A 25410-nucleotide genomic window follows, 5' to 3' on the forward strand; every position below is an offset into this window, starting at 1 on the left:
AGGATTGTCCGGTATTCTTGTAGGTAAATGAACAATCTGTGCAAGGTCATTAGTAATTGCAAAAGCCTCTGCATCTCGACCTGCTGGGTCGGTGTGACTAGAAAATGGAAGCCAGCTGGAGTTGTGAACATTAAAATCACCAAGGAAAATTACCTCACTGTTAGGAAATTTGAACTGGAGAAAGTCAAGTTGCAAAGAGAGGAAGTCAAAGAGCTCCAAGTGATTAGTGGAGTTGGCAGAACGGTAGAGACAACAGATGAATTTGACACAATGAGGTAGAGAGATTTTAAGCCAGAGAAGACCAAAAAGAGGAGATTCCAAATTGCCAAGTCTCTGACAGGGAATATCAGAACGGACATGTGCACAAGTACCACCTTTGAGGCGAAAGGAATCATACATCGAATAATTTGGGCATCTGAGATGAGCAGTAGTTGAATCAACCGATAACTGAATATGTATTGCGTGTTGCTAGACGAAAAAAACCCCAGTTTCTTGGGTAAAAAACCTTGCTTAGCCTGAGACCGACTAACTCAGCCACGGAGTGAAAAAAACCCATTAAAGTTCCTCGCGTCATCGACTGGGTTCGAACCCGGGCCTTTTCCATCCCATGTGGGGAAGACGGTGACGATACCACTGTGCTACCTGCGCAGACATTTTGGCTGAACAGATCACTGTCTTACCGAATGCTACAGTGTGTTTCAGCAGGATAATGCTTCCTGCGACGTTGCCGATATTGTTCGAGAGTGATTCGCCAAAGTAACTTCCACGTGCTATTTTATCCACCGGATATGAATCACACACAACAACTCTTGATTATGTGGCTCTAAGATCGGATGTTTGGATCCTCCACCACAGACTATCACAGATCTACGAAACTTAATACTGGTGACATGGCGTACTTCCTTCAACGTTCATAGGCCTTACAGAATTCACACCTCGACCTGTGGGTGCGGTACTGGCAGTGGTTACGTTTTGAGGGGCATCAGGAACTTAGGTCATGTTGCGCCATATATAACATGCTGTAAACTTCTTGTGATTTGTGGTCGATTTGCTGTTTTTTGCTGGGCGAAAAACCGGAGTTTCCGGAGAGAAAACTACGCTATCCTCTCCTGAGACCGACTAACTAAGTTATATTGAAAAAGACCCATAAAAATTCCTCCCGTCATTGAGGGAATTCGAACTCAAGTTTTTTACACCCGGTGTGGGGGGTACGGTAATCATACCAACTGTGCTATCCACGAGGGCTTATTATTGATATTAACAGTCCCCAAGCATGTTTCCATAAACGTAAGTGTATTATGAATGAAGAAGTGTGTGTTCACGGGCCGATTTGTATGTTTTGCGGATTGAAAACTTGGAATAACTTACGGGGAAAACCCTGCACCGTTCACCTAGATCGGCTAATTACAGCTTCGAATGTAGACGACTTAGAAATTGCTCCACTCATTCGACGGAAATCGAATGCAGATATTTACAAAAATGGCAGAGGGCAATGTATCGTGCCAGCTACTGCTACGATGGACTTGTAGGATGTTATATCAGCAATCAGCCTGTTCATGCCATTGCAGCAAAGCTGAAATACCCTCTATCAGTGGTGGATGACGTAATAACCATATGGAAAACTCAATGGTACTACTACCGGGAAACATCCCGGTATAAATTGACGAAAAGAGACCGGAAAATGCTCAGAAAAATGGTATTATGTACTACCTAACGTACTACTGGTTCAAACTCGTGACTCCTAAATGTGGTGCTATTTCTTGTATTCTTGCTTCTTTCTCTATCTTGTGAACTCTGACCGTGTGGCCTTCGGAGTTTAAACACAATATTTGTTTATTTAATTATTTACTATTCCACGTACCTGGTTGACAGTATCCTCATTGAATACTGTCAACCAGAAGTTCGTGAAAGCCACAGGAACTGATACTAGCACAGGGACGATACATAGTGTGCTGAATTGCATAGGATATTACGGAATTGCCGCATCAAATTTAACAAACATCACAGCACGCAATGCGTAGTGTCGATTTGCCTAGTGTATAACTCCTCGACCTGATAGTTCCGACCTGATAGTGTTTAGGTGTGGCAGATATTCGGAGAACGTTATTTACTAGACTGCCCCATCAGAACTGTGAAATTTGGGAGGGGGGGGATATTACCATTTGTGATTGTTTCTCCTGGTTTCTGTTTGGGCCATTGGTCCAAACCGAAACCAAGTTCCAAGAATAAGATATTTCATACGGTACAACACTGTGGATAATTCCACTCTTCCTATAAGGGTACAAAAGAAAGCTTCACTGATCTACACATACTCCAACCCTAACCTCATCGAACGCCTCTGGGATGAACCGAAACGTACGCTTAGGGCCAGGCCAACACCTCCGGAATCAGTAGCTGAATTGACCACTGTGTTGAAGGAGGAATAGATCAAAATACCATCTTTCTGCTAGCAAAAATTGGTTCGGAGTGTGTCGACGAGGATAGAGTGTTTATCTATCAGTAAAAGGTTCGTTGAAATATGCAGGAGTCCGGTTACATTTGGCAATATATATGTAAAGGTCATCATTTCATACAGCTTGATGATATGTTCTAAGAACATTTCATCAAGCTGTAATATACAGACATTACGTAGTAAATGTGTCTTCACTTGTACGCTGTTGTGTTCTTATATGTTAAACAACAACGAAAAAATAATAATAATTGTGGGACCCAGATTCTTTTCGCAGGAAAATGTATATCGGTTTATGATACTACTAAGCTTTCCCTTTTAAAATTTTTAAGAAGACAATTTCTGCATGATATAATTGAAGTGACTAAACAGTGTCTAATATACATATAAGTATTTTTTGGTGGAAGTTACTTATTTATAATACTCTCTCCATGTAAGAGAACGGCACATTGAATTAGATACCTACATTAAAACAATTTCTGAATTCCAATAATATTTCATTAATAATAATGTAGATCAAATATGTCCACCACAAAATATTCCGCGTATCATTACAAGTATCATTATGCTATTTTTTGTTAAAGCACTTCAGTAATAAGACGGTCTCTATTTTACTTACCTCGAGAAACTATCTGCATCACCGCCATTTCCTTTTCATAGTCGGGCCTGCAGTAGAGACGAGCATTTCGTATGACAAATTGATCACCTTTTTGTAGTTGCCTTCCGCAGCCAACACAGATAAAACAGGCGAGATGGTAGACATGATCCAAAGCCCTCATCACGAGTTCGGTAGGGGCGATTGGCTGCATACATCCCGTACATTTTACAGCAAATATCCTGAAATACGAAAGTATGCGAGAACTCAGTTAATTTTTTTATTTTTTAATGCTTTTGCTTTTAATGCTTTTTAATCCTGAAAAAATTATAAGCATTCAAGTTACCTCTAAAATTGCATGTCGCTTGTTTTTGATGCTTGCATTTTGTCATTTAAAAAAATGAACATCCTTCTACACTGACTATCAGATGACCAAGTTATCTGGAGACTGAGGTAAGACGTTGCAACACTTCCTTTCTGTACCGTTGTAGATGAGTGAATGTCAAGGGCTATGTGAAGCTTCACGAGGGAACACTATGCCATACGCTTTATACATTTATATTTGTGTACATTTGTATATGTATTTGTTTAAATGTATGTACAAAAAGCATATACATTTGTATATACTTTCGATATTTATGGGTTCTCCTAACTTCTGTATTCTTTCTCTGTAGCGTTTGGCATTGACTGTAAAAAGCTTGTAAAAATCTTATCATTATGGGATAAAACTCTTATCGCTCGTGATCAGTATTAAAAATCGCATCATCGTACGCTGGTCACATTTGAACTTCTCCTTATGGTTCGTTGCACGTAGACTACATCCACCTTTCCCTCAAAATGAGCACCTGAGACCTATACTTTATACAATGGCTTTACAGAGTATATATCCGTTCTGTGGGTAGTGTTTATTCGTTCCATGCATATTCTGTCTATTTCGTAGTCTATGTTTATTTTGAATGACGCTTGAACAAATATAGATCAGTGGTACAAATAAAACAAAATTTTCACATAACATTGCTTTGATTATTTTGTTAAGATTAATGTTTGTTATTGCTTTTCGTTATTTGGAAAAAAATATTAACTTGTTCAAATAAAGGAATTATATCATGTTTTATTTCCAAGAGTAATATATGTCAGACTGCATTCGATGGAGAGATTTATTCCCTCCTCTGAAAGGGAATAAATTCCTCCATTGGAACTTGTAAGAGAATTTTTTAATTTCCGCATTTTTCAGTTTGCAAGCCAAGAACGGCAAAAGGAGGACTGTGTTTTTCCTTGGGATTTTTACCTTTGTATTTAAGTTGTAAACACGGTGGTCTTCGATAAACTATTCTTCATAGAACAATAATAGGATCCGAGGGTTCTTTATACTTTTATCATTCCTACTTCAGGTCTGATAAGTAAAATCCTGGAAGCCAACGACCCAGTATATAACTTTTTCCCACAGAAGTCCCTCAAGGCTTCTCACTGGGCTTTTTAAAATGTGTTTCAATGACTTAATTTTTATTCCGGTATACCACGTTTTCCTCAGGTTACATCACGATATATTACTTTTACCACAGGTTAGATCCCGGTATATAAATTTTCCCATACGAGTTCCTCAAAGCTCCTCATTGGGCTCACTGCTTTTTAAAATGTATATCCAACCTAACTTTTATTCCTACATTAGAAGGTTTTACTTTGCATAGACGATGTGAAATCTTATGCTTCTTGCAACTAAATTCACGATTATTTTGAATTCCAGTCTACACTGAGCGGACAGAAATCATGGGATACCTACCTAGTAACGGGTAGGCCCACTTTTCGCCCTGATAAGGGCAGTTACACGGCGAGGCATTAAGTCCACTAGTTCACAAAAGCGTTCCACAGATATTTCCATCTATGCTTGCTGCACCGCTGTTTATAATTCCGTCGCGTTCTGGGTGCAGGATCCAAAGCTCGAACGGACCTTTCCACAGCATCCCAAAGACGCTCCACAGGGTCCTCTGAACGGGGAAGACATTCTATGGTGGTAAAATCTGCGGAATGCTCTTCGAACCATATTCTAGCCACCATGGCTCTGTGAGGAGGCGCATTGTCCTGCTAGAAGAGGCCATGCCTTGCAGGGTGCACAATGACCATGAAGGGATGCAGATGGTCTGCAGGGATGTATACGCAATCTGGACCATTCAGTGATGCGTCTAGACGTACCAGAGGTCCCAACGTGTGCTATTTTAACACTCCCTAGACCATTACCGACCGTCCACCTGCCTTAACAGTTCCTTATTGGCATGACTGGTGCATAGCTTCATGGGGTTTCCGCCAGATACGCACCCTCCCGTCCGCTCGAAATAACTGGAAACGGGACTCATCGCACCAGGAAACCCGTCTCCAATCATCCAAGGTCCAGTGCCAATATTCTTTCGCCCAGTTGAGGCGTAGAGTCCCGTGTCGTGGTGTTAGCAATGGGACTCTGGTGGGTCCCATAACCTATTGCGGCTAATGATCGCCTGATTGTCTTGGTGGAGACGTTTCTGGCAATAACCTCGTTGAAGTCGGTGGTGATTTGTGCCACTGTCGCTTTCCGGTTGGCTGAAACGATGCGAGACAGACGTCGACGGCCACATTCATCCACCACCTTTCTCCGCCCACAGCGCTGTCCACGATGAGATATTATTCCGGAAATGGTATATTCCCGATACACTCTTGATACTGTCGAACGGGGATAAGCAATTTCCTTACCACCTCCGCGATAGAGTGACCCATGTGTCGGGCACCCACTATCATTCCTCTTTCAAAGTCGGTTACCTCATGACGTTTTTTCCATACTGACATCGAATTACCGTTCACGTGACTGCAGTGATGCAGTGTACCTGTATACCTGCCAAGCGGTTGGTTCGTCCACTAGCGAGAGGGGTGACAGCATTGCGTTTCCCAGGTACTAGATATCCCATGAATTCTGTCCTTTCACTGTACATTAGATTTATTTTATAGTTGTTCCGAAAACAATAATTTACATATCCATATAAAGCTATATAGCGAACATAATTATATATCCTTTAAAGATCCTCTCAAACAAATTCTATTAATTAATTATGCTATCAGTTTTTCGCCTGTTATTAGAATCAGACAGACAATTTAGGTTTTATTTATTTATTTATATTTTTCAAAATTGTTCTCTGACACACCATATGAATTTCATAGTTAATCAGGCATTTAGAAAAAAGTTAGGTTTCCACCAAATGTTACTCATCTCTTCTTGGTAGTCCTAAACTAGCTAAAATTCCGCATTCAGTTTTAGTTCTTGCATTCCTGGAGTTTTCAAGCCGTTTGATCACGTCAGTTTATGTCTCTTATAAAAAATAATCGAAAATGCTAAAATTGAGATAGCAATACATCTTATGAGGCAAGATGGTGTTAATATTTTAATAGAACTATCTACAATTATTATTTAGCTAAATATCACATAAAACTTTTCGAAAGGAGACAGCTACTTTGTTCTAAATTTATTCATAAAATAATCCACAGCGATTGTTTAAATGGAAATTTACTGTTTTATATTCATTTTTATGTCCTTACGTTTTATTCTAAAATTATTAACTTATTCTACTCCAGATTAACTAACTTTTGAAATTTCGGACTGATTACAGAAAATCTAGTCCTATGTGCTCAGGTGATTAGGTTAGGTGTATATTAAGCGCACCAAAGTAACTAAGGCTATGAGGAGTCAGTATATTGTGTCTGAGCAGCTTGTATTCTTTGATCGGTTTGCTGTTTGCCAGAAGAAAAGCTCGGCTTTCCAGTACAAAAAAAGCCCATGCAATTCTCGCCCGAGCCCTCGTTGTGAAAAGTCCATAAAATTCCTTAAGCTTCAATTAATGGGATTCGAACCAAGTCCTTTTCGAAACACCTGGTGTAAAAGGACAATGTTTATAACTATTGTGCTACCTTCTAGATATATACACTGTCCTACCATTAATATCCGGACACCTGCCTTTAGACAAAAAAAGAGCTTTTATTGTGTCATTTAATATTTTGTGCTGAAACCTTTTGCTTTTATGACGGCCTGCAATCTTCGCTGCATACTCTCAACCATCTTTTTATAAATGTCAGGTGATATGTTCCTCCACTCGGCCTTTAACGCAACCGCCAGTTCGGCCTTGTTCTTTCGGTTATCTCGACGTGCACGTACCCATCGATCCAATACATCCCACAGATGCTCGATAGGGTTCATATCAGCACTCTGGGCTGGCCAATCTAACTTTTCCATACTCATGTTCTCAAACCACTCTGTTACGACCCGAGCAGTATGGTATGGCGCGTTGTCTTGCTGATACGGGCACCTCCGTAGCCAGGTGGGGGAAGGAGCAGCAGTGCGTAGCACACGCTTCTTGATTAGACCGGGGTTCGAGCCCGTCACCACCAAATACGGAGGATGCGCTAAGATCAGGGAATGACCACCGCATATTCTCAGATCAATATGACCTTAGTTGCTAATGCTCCTAAAAACCAAATAACAACAACAACTTGCTAATACAGGTATGGGCCTTCCCCGAAGTATTGCCATAATGTTGGAAGTGCATAATTGTCCCGGCTGTCCAGATATTGCACGGCATTCGTGGTTTTGTCGATAACGACTAATGGGCCCAAGCCAAACCATGAAAGGAGCCCCATACCATGACACTTCCTCCACCAGACTTCATTGTTGGGAGGATACAATCAGGAAGGAACTGTTCCCCTATTCGCCATACCCAGGAACGGCCATCAGACTGGTAGAGTGCGAACTCGTCTGTCCATAGGACTGTTTTCCACTGCTCTACAGTCCAGGATTCGCGCTCCTTACACCATGTTAATCGGCGTCTAGCATTTGTTGAGGTGATCAGTTCTGTTGAACTGTTGAGGTAATTCTGTTGAACGTGTTCTTGCATTCATAACGTGTTCATAACTTTTGATATTACGAGTATAAAAATTAATGGCATTGATGAACTTGTTTATTTTTTAATAATACGAATGCAAGGCATTTAAATGATTTGTTCTGTTTCATGTTTTTTGTTATTAAATATATTTTGTTACTTTTATCTTCTTAATGTGATGTTTATTAAATTTATTTTAAATCAGTGTCACATTTTAAAATAAATTTAATTTTAAATAATTAATGAATACACGAATTTTCTTCTTTAATTGTATTTTTACCTACCTTTCGTGCATTAGTTGAGTATAATACTTGCTTAATTTTACGTGTGTGATTATATAAATAAATGAACAGTCCCTGTGTCGCCCTGCTCTAAACTAAATCCTCTTCTTCCACCTTTTATTAAAGATTGAAGGGTAAGAGGATTTTTTTACGTAAGTAGTTAATATTTTTTACTTCTTTATGAATAACACTAACTAAATTTGAAACAATAATTTCTACATCAGTTTGTGGCTTTTAGCCGGCCATTTTGGTTCACTGTTTACATTCAAGTTGCTTACAGCACGACAGCAAAGCACGCCATTTCGATTGGCTGTTGCGCAAAACATCGGTACCAGGGATGTAATTTGAAGTGCTAGCTTCAACTCTCTTCAGCTGTGTAACAAACTGCGTCGTGTTTTTACAATTATTTTGATCACAAATTATCAAAGGTGTATAAGTTAGACTCTGTATGTAAGTCAAGTTAAGTAATGTGCATTGCGTTATATGTAGGCGCGTTCGGTTATATCAAAAACTTTGCATTGTACCGAAGTACTCTTAAACACCAAGAGGGCGGGAGGGGAATTCCACCACAATGTTACTTACACTTCCGTTAATTATGAGGCAGTTAGTTAAATTGGACTAACAATACATATATTGATTAAGACCTCGGTTATTCTATTAATATTTGAGGAGTGCGAAGATCCTTAAAGTGGATCGCCATCGCTGTACTCAGAGAAACTTTGTGTTTGCTATTTACAAAGTGAGCTATATCCCTTTTAAATATAAATTTGAAAGGGAGCATTGTATTGTGAATGTTTTTTTCTTCAGCAATATTGGCAAAAATGATTTCATTAGCTTGAACTGTAGGCGGAATTGTGTGCATGTTCAAGATCTTAAGGCCTTATTTCAGCCAGAGAATCAGAAGCTGTGAATGATTCCTTGGCAGGATAATGGAGCTTCTTCGCAACACATGTTTTGGGATAAACGTTAGTGTTCTCTTACTTCGTACTCAGTGTGATCAATTGATATCGGTACTTAGTGAATTTTGCATTCGCGAAATAAAGATAGTGCTTCTTCATTTGAAACAGATATTAGACGTACGTTTGTTTTCTATGCATGTTTAATTTTCGCTGCCCAAATAGGAGTTGTCATGGTTGCTTTAAAGTGAGCTATATCCTGTTCGTCGGTACTTCGTAAGCTTATTTGAGCTGCACACGATAACTCTGGAGTAGACAAAGTCTCCCGAAGTATTTCCTTTTTTCTTCAATTGCTTCTTTTCTGCTGCATTAAAATGAAATTTTTAGGCATACTACATGTTTTCAAATATAGAAACTTCCGAGGATAGTGACAGTTCTTGGTTTAACAATCCCGAAAGCTCACCATAAAAAAAACTTTCTCTGCCATCCTCTTGCTATTGTTACATTTACAGAATATTTTATGTCGGTCTCTATCTTTTAAGTAGGTACTAAGAAATATTTCAGTTACCCTCACTGTTAGAGACAATGCAGTACATGCTGAGTTTTTTTTTTTTTTTTTTCCTGTTGCGATCATGAGAAAATCCTTTCCCCTCAGCATTTCTCTTTAAATATGCGCACAAACAATGAATTTTTTTTCTAAATAATTAAAGTTTACCACACAAACTGAGTTTTAAATTCATCAATACTTCGTGAAAATATTCAGTTATGCTGCTGTGATCAAACATGAGCCCTCGTGGGTAGCACAATTGGTATAATCACCGTCCTCCCCACACCGCGTGGAAAAGAAGAACTATATTGTATACAGAAGGCACATTGCTGTACACAACACCCTTCATGGCTACAAGCCAGGAGTTTTACATAAAAGGAATAACACAACATAATAAACAAAGATGAGGAAAAAAAAACATTATGACTAAAGAAAGGTTTGAACACTTGAGTAATGGATCCCTGGCAGTGATGGACAGGCCCTCTGGAGCAGGTTCTAATGTCATGTGACATATTCCTGAGGAGGAAGTCGATGGGGTACGTTCTGCCTATATTTCTTATCAACTGCGAACTTATAAAGGTCGTCGTCCAAGAAGTGTATGTACTGCAGCATTTGCACGTTTAAGAACCGATCGGATAACTTTAACCGGTTTGGAATGGCCTGAAGGATTGTATTGGCCCTAAGGCTTGGGACCGGGATCCTCCATCCTCAGTTAGCCCAGAAATCTAGTTCGGAATCCCGTCGGCACCGGATGTGGCCGTAGGTGTTAAGCTATTTATTGCGTCGATTAGCTGATATTTGGTGAGGTGAACTGAATTTAACGGGTCTGTTGAAATAGGATTGGTGGGAATTCCATTGGTGTAGGGGATTCTGGCTGAGCGGCGAACCTAGTTATATGGTCGAGCCAACTGTTCAGATTGAGTGAGTCAATGGCATCCTCTGATTGGTTTCTATGGAAGGGAGCTTATTTATGGTTGTAGGTCTTCGAGGAGATAGTAATATGATTGTGAATACAAGATGCCGCGGTCGACGTGGTTAACAGACTTCCATCGTGGAACGATAATACGGTGCCAGATAAGCAATCGGTCTGTACGTGATATTTCAATATATGAGTAAAGGTATAACAGTGAATAGAGGTGGACTTGGGGTGTTTCAAAACTGATCCGCGAGAATATCCGGAAGAGGAGTCGCCCCCCCCCCCCCACGAGGGCGCCTTCTCCGGATATTCTCCCTGATCAGAATCGGTGGTTATAATTTCACACCGGGAGAGGCCTGAATTCGATTCTCAATGAAGCGAAAATTTTTATCAGCATTTTTCAAAGCGTAGCTGAGTTAATCGGTCCCAGGAGAGAGTCGCATGGTTTCCTCGGAAATTGGGATTTTTGTTCAAACAAACAGTAAATCGACAGAATTATTGACGTAATGTACTGACGCCTCATAGCCTTAGTTGTTTTGCCGCTTAACACACACCTAAACTAACCGAATTCGGAGAATTAAATAAAAATTAGTAGGAAATTACTCTGATAATTAAATAACATAATAATACAAAACAGGTAAATAATTTATATTTTAATGTTTTTTTTCTAACGTTTTAACGTTTATGTTCTAATGGTTTAATATTTTATGTTTTAAAGTTTTAATGGTTTATGTTTTAAGATTTTAATGGTTTATCTTTTAAGATTTTAATGCTGAGAAATACTTAAATAATCTACGTGAGCAAGGGCTGTAGAGCAAAAGAAATTTTATAAAAATAGACTTTTAAGGGTTTTTTGTAACTAAGGTGTTCAAAGTATTGAGAGACAGTAAAAGAAAGGAAAGGAGGTCAATGTATTGTAAATGTGTAAAATTATTGCATATTATTGTAAAATAGTAAGAATTGGATAAACAGTAAATTATAATCATGTATGATGCACTTCCAGTCATTTAAGGCTACGTTGGAGTGATTTATAATAAATAGATAAAATAAATTAAGTGATAGCATGCATTTGAATTGAAGCGGAATCTTATTCAAATCTTATTCAGACAGAGAAATGACAGATATGCATCTCATGTATGCACTTTCCAAGTGTAACGCGGCCACAGCAAGCCATCTGTAAGCGAAAAGGTTTCCGAATCATATTGTTATCAGATAAGGCCGCATATTAGAGAATAGGTGAGTGTTTGGAGATACGGAATCACTTAAAAAGTGAGTTTCAGATGGTGAGAGACCAATCAGTACCACAAGCGTTAAGAGAAGCGGATTCTGAATCAGGTGGAGGAAAATTCTTTTGACAAAATTCGAAGGAAATTCTGTTTACAGCAGGAGCGTAGGACACTCAAGTATATGGGAGAATTTTGCGGAAACAGCGACTTTGTCTGTATCACATAAAGGCCATACCAAATCTGATATCCCACCATGAGAAGCTTTTTGTACTTGGTTCTTACAACAGTGTGTTTGCGATCTCCTCTTTCTAACCTCTGTGTTTTCTAATGAAGCTGGCTGGTGGTCAAACGCGAGTGTTCAGCAGTACACGTGTTTGAATTGACTCTTGTTCTATTCCATATATCATTGTTAAAGTTATATTCTCTATTTCGTAAACTTTTCTGATTGTAAGTGGCCTTCCCGGAGTATAAACTGAAAATTTATTTATTTTTATTTATTTAATACAGAATTATTGCCATCTGCATAATTGGTCCTCTTATTTTGCCTGGAAGATTAACCTAAGAATCCTATTCTGAATTTTCAAGAAATGATTATGCAATTTACTGGATGAAATTCCTCTTTCTGTCTGACGTCATATATTGTATGCATCATATGACGTCAGACTGAACTAAAAAGAGACGGCGCTTCGTCTCATTTTAGTCCAGTCGTTGTTGTTGTTATTTTGGTTTTTAGGAGCGTTAGCAACTAAGGCCATATTGCTTCGGGGATATGCGGTGGTCATTCCCTGACCTTTCCGCATCCTCCGTATTTGGTGGTTACGGGCTCGAACCCCGGTCTAATCAAGAAGCGTGTGCTACGTACTGCTGCTCCTGCCCACCTGGCTACGGAGGCGCCTTTTAGTCCAGTAACCAGATACTCTTTGGATAACATTGTTCTGATAAATGAATAAGTGGTGGAGGTCCCGTTGCGTAGCCTGCTAGCTCCCTGGACCTAAATCCACTCGATATTTATCTGTGGGTCATCGGAAATTCATCGTTTATATGACATACATTGACAACATTGAAATGCTTTGCCAACAAAGGACGACAGCAACCTGAAATGAACGAATCAGGCAGTCTATGACGATGCACGTTTAGACGTTCATTTTCGCTGCTTCATTTACAGATAAGGTGAATAATTGTTGGAACACCAAACAGGCTGTAACCAGAAACAAAACGAGTTCGGGCACATGTTTATACAAACTTTTTTTCGTTGTTTTCAAGTATGCTCCACCTGTCATGAAACACTGTTTATACAGTACATGTATGTAACTCGAGAGTTTATGAAAAAAACAAGAAAAGAAAACTGCAAAATTTCGATTGATCTGATTTTAATTAAATTTGGAATTATTAGACAAATCTTTTTAAAAGGCTCAAATATAAAATTTCATGGAAATTCTCCGCTGGAAGTCGACTTGTTACATGCGGACGGATGGTCAAGGTTCAAAACAACAGGCGTTTTATGCATTTGCGGATGAGCCTAAAAATAATATTGCATACGAACAGAATTAGAGCTGGTTTCAATGCTAAATTCCATTTCTTTAGCAAAAGTGTTCCAGGAAAAGTTTTTTTTTTTACTGAAATAGTGGCTTCTGCGATAATGACCACCTCGTTTACAGAGTATTTTCAAATGCTGACATCCCAGTTAAATAACCGAAAATAACTTGTGTGTTTCTTTCTGTTTTTACAACATTTTTGTGGAGGAAATATCACTGTAACAGGTGGCGTCGTTCGGATAAACAGAGTGAAAGCCGCTTTTCCAACTACTTTATTTGCTCTGTTAGTTTATTGACGTATCTGATTCGTTGTTGGCAACCCTGAACGCCTCACCTTAATGGCTCCATTATATGCCCTCTTTAGGTGCGAGCAAATGTTCTGTGTACTGCTCAGGTGGGCTGGCGTTTAGTTAAATCAGGTGCATCATGGCCAGAGAAGTTTATGTATAACATAAGGGAACGTCGGAAACTACTTCCGGGCCATTTGTGGCATCAACACGTGCACACACACGGGCGCACTCCAGGATTCTGTTAAGTCGATACTTCCACCCAATCTCAACTTCATGTTTTTGTGCCTTGCCTCGGTAATATTTTATTCCGCATGGCCTCGTCAACTCCGTATCAGCCTGCACGGCTATCCGCTCCCGCTTGTTGCTGCAAACATTAATGCTCAAGTTACGAAGGAAAGATGTGTTATTAACTTTTTTTTTTAGTCCGATATTCCCGCTTCTATTTTACATCTCATGATCTTTCACCACTCTATTTAATTTTGACCACACACCTCGTTTTGTCGCTGTTGGGAAAGGCAGGGAAAATCGCCCAGTAAAAGATGAGAAATGGGAGGGATTTAATCAGCATATAACGTGTCTTGCCAATTAGTCACTGCATGTTAGTTTAGCCTTCGAAGTTTATCTGGAAACAGACGTTTTTAGAACTTTCACTAGAATCATACAGTATCTGTGATGTCAGTGAAAGGTCGTTTGAGGTCCTGGTTTTTTAAGTACACAGATGTCTTCAAAATAGGTTATTAGGGCTGCTTTATTTGTCTTTACTTTCTCCTTTGAATGCTTTTAAAAAAACTAGAAAAGACTTCAGAAAATTATTGATACTAACAGTGATTTGAATAGAAGTGTTAATATGCAATTTTAATATTATGTGAAAATACTAGTTTCCATTTAAGCCAAAAAAAGCTTCAAAAGGAAAATCTATATAGAAATAACAGTCGTTAAAATAGAAATAGCAAATTGATGTACGCCTTGTTAATTCTAACTAGTATTATGTGCGAACAGAAGCATTTGTAAATTAACTGGTTAGAAGTGCTCACTGAGAGAATTTCTAATCAGTTAATTCCAAAAAATAGTAGAATTCCATTTAAGCCAAAAAAAGCTTCAAAAGGAAAATCTATATAGAAATAACAGTCGTTAAAATAGAAATAGCAAATTGATGTACGCCTTGTTAATTCTAACTAGTATTATGTGCGAACAGAAGCATTTGTAAATTAACTGGTTAGAAGTGCTCATTAAGAGAATTTCTAATCAGTTAATTCCATAAAATAGTAGAATTCTCCCTTCCCGTATAACACAATTAATGATTGTGTTATACGTTAAAATGTTATACATTTTAACATTATTTAAAATGTTATGACTTTAATAAAATGATTTTAAAGTCAGGATAGATAAAGTGCAGTTCCCCCTAACTTTTGATATTATGCAATGTAGCACGTTTATTGAAATTTTGAAACCACCCGCTATAGAAGGTACCATGATTGAGTGCTCAAGTTAAAGTTCTTCATAATTATGCTCTTACAGATATATAGTGTCGTATCTACCGTCCAAACACCTGATTGCAATTTTAATTATTTTGGCCTGGGATGTGATTAAGCAGGTTATCCAAAAGTAGCCTTGCCACTAGGCAGATCAGGCAATTGCCTATGACTCCAACGTCTGGAGCATTCCAAATTCTGAACAAACTTAGATAAAATTATCTAATGTAAATAAAATTCGAGAACTTAATTTAATGAAGGGAGAAATATATTTAAGAAACCTTTGTTTCATAATAAAATAACATTTCGATCCTACAACCTTATCAAAAACTTAGAGCTCGCATCTAAGGACTTGCTTAGGGTGCTAAATACCCTTGAGCTTACTCAAGGGTATTTAGCACCCTTGAAACAGTTTAGCAGATTATCGTATCAATAATAATAATAATAATAAATATCAGTTGTTTTCAAAAATGGAAACCCCGATACAGATTTTAAAAACCAAAACATTAACATATTCATATTTCATATCCAGTACATTAATATATACATTTTTTTATATCAAGTATGCTTTATGTATGACTATATATTATATTATGCTTTTATTTTCTGTCATTTCCATATTCTTAAACATCAAACATGGTTTTTTCATCTGTATATTTGTCTAATTTCTAATCAGTTACTTCGGAATTAACAACTTTTGTTATATATGTGGTAATTCATACACAATACCAGTCAGTTGTCTCTTTAATCAGGTGTAATTAGATGTAGGGAATAATATTTTTACCACAGAGGAATTTACTGGATGAAATTCCTCTTTCTGTCTGACGTCATATATTGTCGTCAGACAGATTTTTAGCACAAATTTTAAACAACCCATCTCAACTTGTATGCTTCGGCTGACGAATTAATCAACTCCTGATAGAAAAGCGTATACTCTAGAAAACGATAAGCTTCTAAAATCTCTGCCAAATATTACTGCAATGTGTTGATAATTGGTTGGGGTTTTAGTGGATTTTATGTAGCTATAATGCCGGTTACAGTTGGGATTATATGGAATTACTGATGCCATTTGAGCAGTACCTATTCCATCTTAAATCTCATGGCTTGAATCTAAACCGAATCATAAACAAATCAGAGCTAGTAGCAAAAACAGCAAACCTAAATATATACACTCATCTACCGAAATGTTATAAGATGTAACTAATAAATACGTAGGTCCCTCCTCTAGTGACGATTCTGCATGGTATGGAATTGACTAGTGTCCATATGTGACCCTGTAGATGTCATTTCATTTCTGTTTAGATCTTTACCTGTTAGATTCTGTGGTTGCTGTGCAATGTACGTTAGATACATCATTCTAAGCGATCCCACAGATTGTCGATGGGGATTTGTGTCATACGTCTATACGGGTCATGACAGACACTACATATCGCTGGGGTGCTCTGTATACCATTTCTACACGGTTCACATCCTGTGGACTGTGGAATCTTAGAATAGTCCGTCGCTTTTGAGGTACAACGCAAACATATTTGAGTTTTGATTTGATTTATTTGATTTTCAAGACTATTTAGATACTCCCACCAAAATTTCGACAGACTCGTTCCGTACCGTACCGTACCATGAATCCAATTTCAACGTGAGAAAAACATACACCACACCACCCCACTACAACCTGCATGGGGTGCAGAATGCACTCGTGATCCATTGCTTCTGTGACTTTCACAACATCCTCATGAGTCTATGGTTCCTTGAAGTGGTAAACGGCAGTTTTTTTATCCTATTATATGTTTTCAGTGTTCCTTTTTCCCCAATACCACTGCAAAGGGAATCGTCTGTTCTGCCTAGATTCAAGACGCTTACGGATTGCCATACACCTACATAGGTCCTTTTCCCTAATGCCCTGCATGCTTTGCCAGTGGCTGTGAGTTCCTGAGTTCCGGTGTTGAAAATTTTGGTGATTATTTGCATTCTTACCTTCAGATTTTTCAGTACTTGTGGCCAGATATCTGTGGTCCCGGTTGTGGAGCATCTTCTGATTGGACTTGTTTTCTCGTCTCTAGGTTTGACCCACAACAGATACTGATTGAAAGTCCTAGGCGCTGTATGTATGCGTGGATATTTGAATGAATATCCAAAAGTGTCAAATGGTACTCCTTTAGTGACTCCACCAAATGACTGCAACTCCTTTAGTGACTCCACAAAATGACCGCAGCTCCTGCTATAATTCTTTCATATCACGTTGCTTAGCATTTAACCCCAGGGGGCTCACATCTGGTGAGTATGGGCTTGGCACACCCAGGGTCCTGAGCTGGATATCATTATTCTTCTTTTTCTTGGTGATTCCCTTCTACTTCTCTCTCTCTCGGGATAATTCGGAATTTTTTTTTTTTTTTTTTTTTGGCTGGTGCCTCATAAGCTTCCTTGTACCATATGGCTGATGATAATAATGATAATAATTTCATTTGCCCACAGTGGGAGGCGTGCGGATATCGAAGCGCTGGATTCTTTTTTTTAAGGTAGTGTGTTACATCAAATGTAAGAATCATCATGAACCAATTCCACGTCCCACTAGCGATGTTTCTTGACTCAATACAAGAAGTCACCTGTGAAATCAAGGGAGTCATTTGCTCCATGTAGCGAATTAATTTTAAATTTAAAAAAACTATAGCAAATTACATATTGCAAGTTACACCTCTTGAAGTGAGCCACTTTCCCCTCTTCCACTTGTTACGCTATTTGTAACAAGTGGAAGATATATTATATTAATCTGGAAGTGGTATACATATTAATCTATATAAATAAATATATATATTTGTTTTATTACATTTTTAACAACTGGCTCGGACAAACTGGCTGGATGAAACAAGCAGAAGTAGATATAACCATGTGGCTCATTCCATATTAATGAAATGAGCCTTCATTTTCCAAACTTTTAAAACGAATACCTCGTAACATACGCGCAAGCCGTACTATTCCGCACCAGGAATTATGAAATTCGATATAAACAGTTACAGAAATAATCAAATGCTTCGATTAATAATACATATACTTAAATGTGTTATTGCAGCAGGTACCTAATATCGATCTGTATTAATTGCATCAGTAAATCAAGAATGATTTATTTTTCAATTCAAAAAAGCATTACAATTCAATAAAAAAACTTTTTCAACGAAAGCTTTCCTGCTGCCTGCGTCAGCATCAGCAGTGTAATTAAGAATTTTGACATCTATGGCGGAATATCAGAAATGCGCCTTTATTATATTTAAAATTATAATATTAATTAAGTAACATTTTTGAATTAATTATAATATTCATTAAATTATAAAAATGATTAATGTTAATTATTTTTTATATAAAATAGATGCTTTTATAATAATTAACAGCTAACGACAGATGTAATTTTTTTAAAAAAGTAAATTTTAAAAATAAGTTAAGTCTTTAATTCCATTCGGCGCCTACAGTGAATCGGCGCCTGTGGTCTGTGCCAAATGCCATACCTTAATGGTTCTCTGAAATAAGGACCATTTTGACAAAAACATAATGTTTTTGTGAAAGTGATCCTCTTTACAATCCTTTCAAATGTGTTATTCCCGAAGAGTATCTAACGGATTGCTTTCTGGTAATAGAACTTAGCACTAATGCGCGATGCATCATTCCAAGTACCACATTGACTTTTTTTTTGCCTTCTCTATGATAAACCTCCCTCACCCTTTCCTCCTTTATGGATCTTTCGAGAATATATCCACGATATCTAATTTATATTAGCACTTCTTATAACGCAGCATCTTCCATTTTGCGTGGTCTTTACACAATTCCAAATTTTAGCTCTGTTCGATTATCCATTTTTCGCTCATCAGCTCTTAAAACTGATTCCGTTTAATTATAACCACCCTATATAATATCAAACGCCGACGCCCTAAAAGTTGTCGTAATCTCGGAGCCTAACGATGATATAATTTTTTTTAAAATATGGTCTTAATCTATTCTTTTCTCGACAGATTTTTCAATTCTGTCGGTGTTTATCATCTGTTCTTGATTATTGAAATAATTGAACTTAATATTTTAAGACAAAGCTAGTAGCTTCCACGAATCAGCCAAAATCTTTTAACTTCTGTTAGCGTTGATGAATCAACCCAAGTTACCCACTCTGAATAAAGGCATTCGAAGAGAGCATTAATATCCACATCCAGTAACAAGGTAACAAGTAATCAGAATTTCAGGAAGCAACTAATAGTCTCTTATCCTTTACTATACATCAAACCTGTAAGCCTAACTGCATTATTCAACACTTTATTAAAATCATGTAACCTCCTTCTCTTAGCTGCGAAGAAAAGGTTTTTGTTGTATTAGCTTATAACTACCGAAATAAAATAATTCATTTATTTATTTCTAAAGACCAACTCGCGCTGCTTTAAACTTAAACTCATTTTATTTTACATTAGTTGTGCAAAATAGCGAAAGTTTCAGGCCCTGTCTGGGTCTTTCTTCAGTATAACTTCAGTCACAAGGCGAAACTACCAGCTGTTAGAAACCATCAAGATAAGACTTAATGCGCGATGAGAATCTTTGGGGGCCAACAAACAACTGGAGCACGACGCCCGAGACATTGGTGTTCCGATATTGATCTTTTATTTACGTTATGCTGATTTTATTCTGATTATATAACTTTTTTTCCTTTATGTGTGCTGTTGTGGGCAATATCTAATAAATATTAAATACCAGTTAAAGTGCCGTCCATCGCCCAGAGAAATCGATATCCAGTACGTTACTTTGGTAGTCCAAAGACATCGCGTGGCAAAGCTTTCTGATAGATTGCTACTTTTATGATGCTTTGAATAATTTCTGAATTGTTTTGAAGTTAAAAAATTCTTTTAATTACAAATTAATAAAATCTACAATCTGATTTTATGAACTCTCTCGCTCTCTCTTATCTTTTCCGCCCCTTCCTTAACTTTCCTCTTTGTCACTTTGTGTAATGTTTTAATGTCCTTAAAGATGGACAAAGAATGTAGCCTATTATAATGTTGTATAATTTAATAAATTTAAGGTAATATCCACGTAATTTTGGAAGTTGTCTCTACAGAATAGCAGACCATAGCATGAACGCATTGAAAAGATACATACGATATGTCCAATACTTTCATCATAGTAAAATTGCACATCTCAGTGACTCACATTTGTTATACCTTTTCAGGTCCCCGACTACAAATGCATCAGTATATTTCCCCTTACACTTGTTATTGGTTACACAGCCTTGGTAACAGCAAGCCTGTACTACAGCTGAAGTATAAAAGAAGGCAGTTTAGCATACCACATATAAATATCTTGACAAACGGTATGTACACATATATTACATTCGCCGAAAACTAAATTAAGCACGGCTGAGTTACGTCTCCGAATAATTCTCAATAGCAAATCAGCAGTTTGCAAATGAATGAGTAAAACCGAAAATAGAACTTCACGAGTAAAACGTTCAGCCTTCGGCCTCAGTAAAATTCACCAAAAGTGAATTAATTTATTTTGGACACTAAAAATATCAAAATTGCTTTCGTACCGAGACCCATTGCATGAATTTTTAAACAGATGTCATTTGAATATCAGCATAGAGGGAATCCGTTATACACCCTATTAAGGTTTAGAGAGGGTCCTTTTCATTTATCTGAAGTCAGAAAAAAAATGCACGATGCCGAGTTTTGCTGCGCTGTTTATGAATTATTTTAGTTCTAGGAGACTTACTGACTGCACTTCAGCCCGAACGCGCGCATTTTCTAGGGAAATGAGCGTCTATAGCAGTCTCATCTTTCGGGATTTTGAATTCCATTCCAGGATAAGGAGAAGACTGTGCGGACTACTTGCTCTTGAAGCAATAGTGTTTAGCATCACAATAAATTTCCGTATGTTCCTTCAAGTTGCATGTCAAAGCTAAAGTGAGCAGTGGAGAAGAGAAGGAAACTCTCTATTTAACACGAAAGCCTGTTTATCAGGTTGCAGTTATTAGATCAGCCAAGTGTCACCTATTTGCATGAACGCCTTCTTATCTGGAGAGAGAGAGAGAGAGAGAGAGAGAGAGAGAGAGAGAGAGAGAGAGAGAGAGAGAGAGAGAGAGAGAGAGAATGTGTGGAAAGAGGGAGTTGAAGTAAAGCTCTTCTTTGTGGCTGGCGGCCACCAGCTGCCGACGTGACAATAGATCCCTTGTTCCGCCCTACGACACATCGGATCACCTACTGCCTCCCGTCATACACCTAGTTGGTGATGATTAACCGAGTGTCACGCTCGGAGAGACATTGTGGCGACAACATTCGCGAAATAATGTCATTATTCAGTCGCTCGAGCAATTCATCCGTAAATTCATTCCTTTCGTCGGACGCCCCCTTCGATGTGGGAGGGAGAAATGCATAGTGTTTGCCGCATCCCTTTGTAGCAACGCTGGGTAAACCTTTTGGCCGTATTCAAAGACAACGGGCGGCTAAGGAGACGGTGATTAAAATGCAACTGGCTCACTGTCGGGTGTCACTGAATCCGGTAGCGGGGGAGTGGCGTACGATGACAGTGGAGCGAGCCCCTCCTGGCGGGAGACTTCTTTTCCTTTCACTCATAAATCCCTCCGACGGAAAATTGTTCACATTCCTGAGATACTTTCTGCTTTGCAGCGGGAGGCATCCTGGAAATATACCGAGGCCACTAGCTCCAGGAAATCCAATATCAGGCCCGTGAGCACGGAAATATTGCGGCCCAAGGTCCGAGGTGAAGCGAGGCTAACTGCCTCCCGACATTCATCCCCCTCCAAGTTGTCACTCCTCGCTGGATGGTGGGCTGCCATCAATTTCAATTAACGAGCCCGGCCAGCAAAGCTGCGTCGCAACAAACGCTCCTGTAGCGTTCCTTCCTACTAGCACGTGACTGCAGCAAGGACAGCGGTGCACGTTTATTAAAATCACGATTAGTCACCGTTGGGAAGGATGTAAATGAGACAGAGAGGCGGACGCTGAGACTTAGGGAAATAGAGAGAAACAATTCATTCCCAGGTGCCACATCTTCCAGACAATCGATGGCTGTCCGTGTCAGCGGCAGACGGGGCCGGTGTCAGAGAGCTGCGACTTAAAGACAGTACTCTTGTAACGCAAAGCATTATTGATGCGCTTGACAGTGGAGCTTAAAGTGATCTTGTTCAAAACTGATCGCATCTTTCTTGGCAACTTTTCAATTTTCTTAGAAATAAAAAAGAGAAGAAAGAAATCCACTAGTTTAACAACCGTTCCCAATCACAGCAAGAATTCGTTTTAATCTTCGTCTTATCCACTGCACCTGAGGCTAACTGTATACTAACATATTTCATATGAAACGCGCCGTTGTTTTCTTAAGAAAGTTAAGTCGCTGATTACAGCGAAAACAGCAGTGGTTGCATGCCAACCAAGTTCGATAAGCTGAAATACAATACAATAAAATACAATGAAATCCTGGATAGGTGATAAGAATGCAGTATTGTGTAATAATTGTTGGCATTTGCATTTTTTTTCTGTAAGGCATTTAGCAAACAAAAAAAATTTACTAATGGAAGCAGATAATACTGAACATGTTTGACTGTATAATTCTGAACATGTTTGACTGTATAATTCTGAACATGTTTGACTGTATAATTCTGAACATGTTTGAATATATAATTCTGAACATGTTTGACTGGAGGTAATCAACCACACTGAAAAGCAAAGTGAAAAGAAGGAAAAACAAAAGACCGATAATTTGTTTTAAACTTTTCACTATATAATTATGAATATGACGAAAACACGGTTAATCAAAAGTGAATTTGTCATCTAAAAAAAAATTTCGCGAATCACTGAAAAATGGAAAGCAGGGGCTTGTGCGATAACAAGGCAGTTAACTCAGTGGCAAGAGTGGAGTTACAGTTTCATTGCCACGATAGTCCGAACAAGTGCACAGTTTTTTTTTTTTTTTTCATTGTAACAACATACGGAAAGCGCAACATGGATAGCTGAAATTGCGTACTAACCTAGGACCACAGCTAGCCCTTTAAACACCTTTTTTTCAGAATACCCTAAAATTCCTTAAGTACACTGAGTGGACAGAAATCATGCGATACCTACCTAGTAACGGGAAGGCCCACCTTTCGCCCGGATAAGGGCAGTCACACGTTGAGGCAGTGAGCCCACTAGTTCACGAAAGCGTTCCACAGGTATTTCCATCCATGCTTGCTGCACCGCTGTCCATAATTCCATCGCATTCCTGGATGGAGGATGCAAAGCTCGAACGGACCTTTCCACAGCATCCCAAAGATGCTCCACAGGGTTCATGTCCGATGAACGGGGGGCCATTCCATGGTAGTAAAATCTGCAGAATGCTCTTCGAACCATGTTCTAGTCACCACAGCTCTATGGGGAGGCGCATTGTCCTTGCTGGAAGAGTCCATTGCACCGTGGGTGCACAATGACCATGAAGGGATGCAGATAGTCTGAAAGGATGGACACGTAACCTGGACCGTTCAGAGATGCGTCTAGACGTACCAGAGGTCCCAAAGTGTACCAGTTGAACACGCCCCAGACCATTACCGATCGTCCACCTGCCTGAACAGTTCCTTGTTAACATGACGGGTGCATAGCTTTGTGCCGTTTCCGCCAGATACGCGCCCTCCTGTCCGCTCGAAATAACTGGAAACGGGACTAATCGGATCAGGAGACTTGTCTCCAATCATCCAAGGTTCAGTGCTGATGTTCTTTTGCCGAGTTCAGATGTAGAGTCCTGTGTCGTGGTGTTAGCAATGGGGCTCTGGTGGGTTGACGGCTCCCATAACCTATTGCGGCTAATGATCGCTTTATGGTCTTTGTGGAGACGTTTCTGGCACGTCCCTCGTTGAAATCGGCGGTGATTTGCGCCACTGTCGCTCTCCGGTTGGCTGAAACAATGCGAGACAGACGTCGACGGCCACGTTCATTCGCCATCTTTCTCCGCCCACTGACTCACGCGCTATCCGCGATGAGATGTTATTCCGGAAATGGCGTATTCCGGTTACACTCTTGATAGTGTTGAACGGGGACAGTGCAATTTCTGTACCACCTCCGCGATAGAGTGACCCATGTGTCGGGCACCCACTATCATCCCTCTTTCAAAGTCGGTTAACTCACGACGTTTATCCATACTGACATCGAATTACCGTCCTCGTAACTGCAGTGATGCAGTGTACGTATATACTTGCCAAGCGGTGGGTTCGTCCACTAGCGAGAGGGATAACAGCGTCGCGTTGCTCAGGCCTATGAATTCTGTCCTTTCAGTGTATATACGAGTATATACTCGTATTTTCGAAGGATACAATATTTCCAGTTGAAAATTATCTTGATGCAGGTTTTTAATCAACTTTTCCCCTTTCATCCTTAGCTGTATACCTAATATATTTAAAATTCCAGGCGGATAACACCATCTCATATTTTTAGTAAGGAGAATATATAATGTTTCGATCAACTGTTGCTACCTTTTGCTATTTTGATGGATCGTTGCTTTAATGAATCTTCTGTTATGAAACAACAGGGATTACCTTTATTTTAGATATAGGAAGCTTCCTTTCCAACCAACTCTACTAGTCCAACGCGCTAATAATTCTTTGGGAAGGCGAATAATTATTAGCGCGTTGGACTAGGAGGGTTAGTTGGAAAAGAAGCTTCCTATATCTAAAATAAAGGTAATCCCTATTGTTTCATAATATAATAGAATATAGGAATTATCGAGCACTTAATATCTCTCTATTATGAATCTTCTGTATATCATTATTTAGCTTGAGAATAAAATCCACAAGATAACTTTTGATCCAGCTGATCAAAAGTGATCTTGTTAATAGTAGATTGTAGTTTACAGAGCCAAAAACCTTTGACAAATTAGTGTGGATGACATCCACAAAGCCAGTTCTGTCTAATGCATTTGCAACCTTTCTACCTACCTGGAACAGCTAATTTTGTGATCGTTGAACCAAGATAGTTTTTAAAAAGATGATGTAGCCCATTTTAATTGAGGACTTTAAAATAATATGTAAAGGCTTAGTAAACTTTTCTTTTATTTTGAAAGTGTCATAGACGTAATTCCACCAAGCCCAAGAGACGAGTTAATTTCAATATAAAAGTATGCTATATACTTGTTGATGTCCTCTCTGGAGATGTTTAAACTGTTCCGATTCGAAAACTGATCTATCATAACGTACGCTACATCTTTCAGAGAGAGAGAGAGAGATTCTGGACTGTCTTTTCCGTAGCGACACGGATGATGATGTGGAGTTTTGCAATCAGATGATGTTAGCGTATACCCTTGTGA

The 25410-nt window shown here is 38.8% G+C and overlaps 1 protein-coding gene across 3 annotated transcripts in view; it reads right to left on the reverse strand.

The window, feature by feature from the left end:
* LOC150087817 (LIM homeobox transcription factor 1-beta) overlaps positions 1–25410 on the reverse strand; it is a 256436-nt gene that overhangs the window by 73123 nt on the left and 157903 nt on the right. For all 3 annotated transcript variants that reach the window (XM_090370442.1, XM_090370443.1, XM_090370441.1), the window contains exon 4: positions 3069–3286. In XM_090370442.1, coding sequence (XP_090226568.1) covers positions 3069–3286 — 218 coding nt within the window. The remainder of the gene's footprint in view (positions 1–3068; positions 3287–25410) is intronic.

Source organism: Mastigoproctus giganteus, chromosome 3, assembly GCF_048544385.1.
Source record: "Mastigoproctus giganteus isolate SK-2022 chromosome 3, ASM4854438v1, whole genome shotgun sequence".
In the NCBI taxonomy this organism is placed as follows: Eukaryota; Metazoa; Arthropoda; class Arachnida; order Uropygi; family Thelyphonidae; genus Mastigoproctus; species Mastigoproctus giganteus.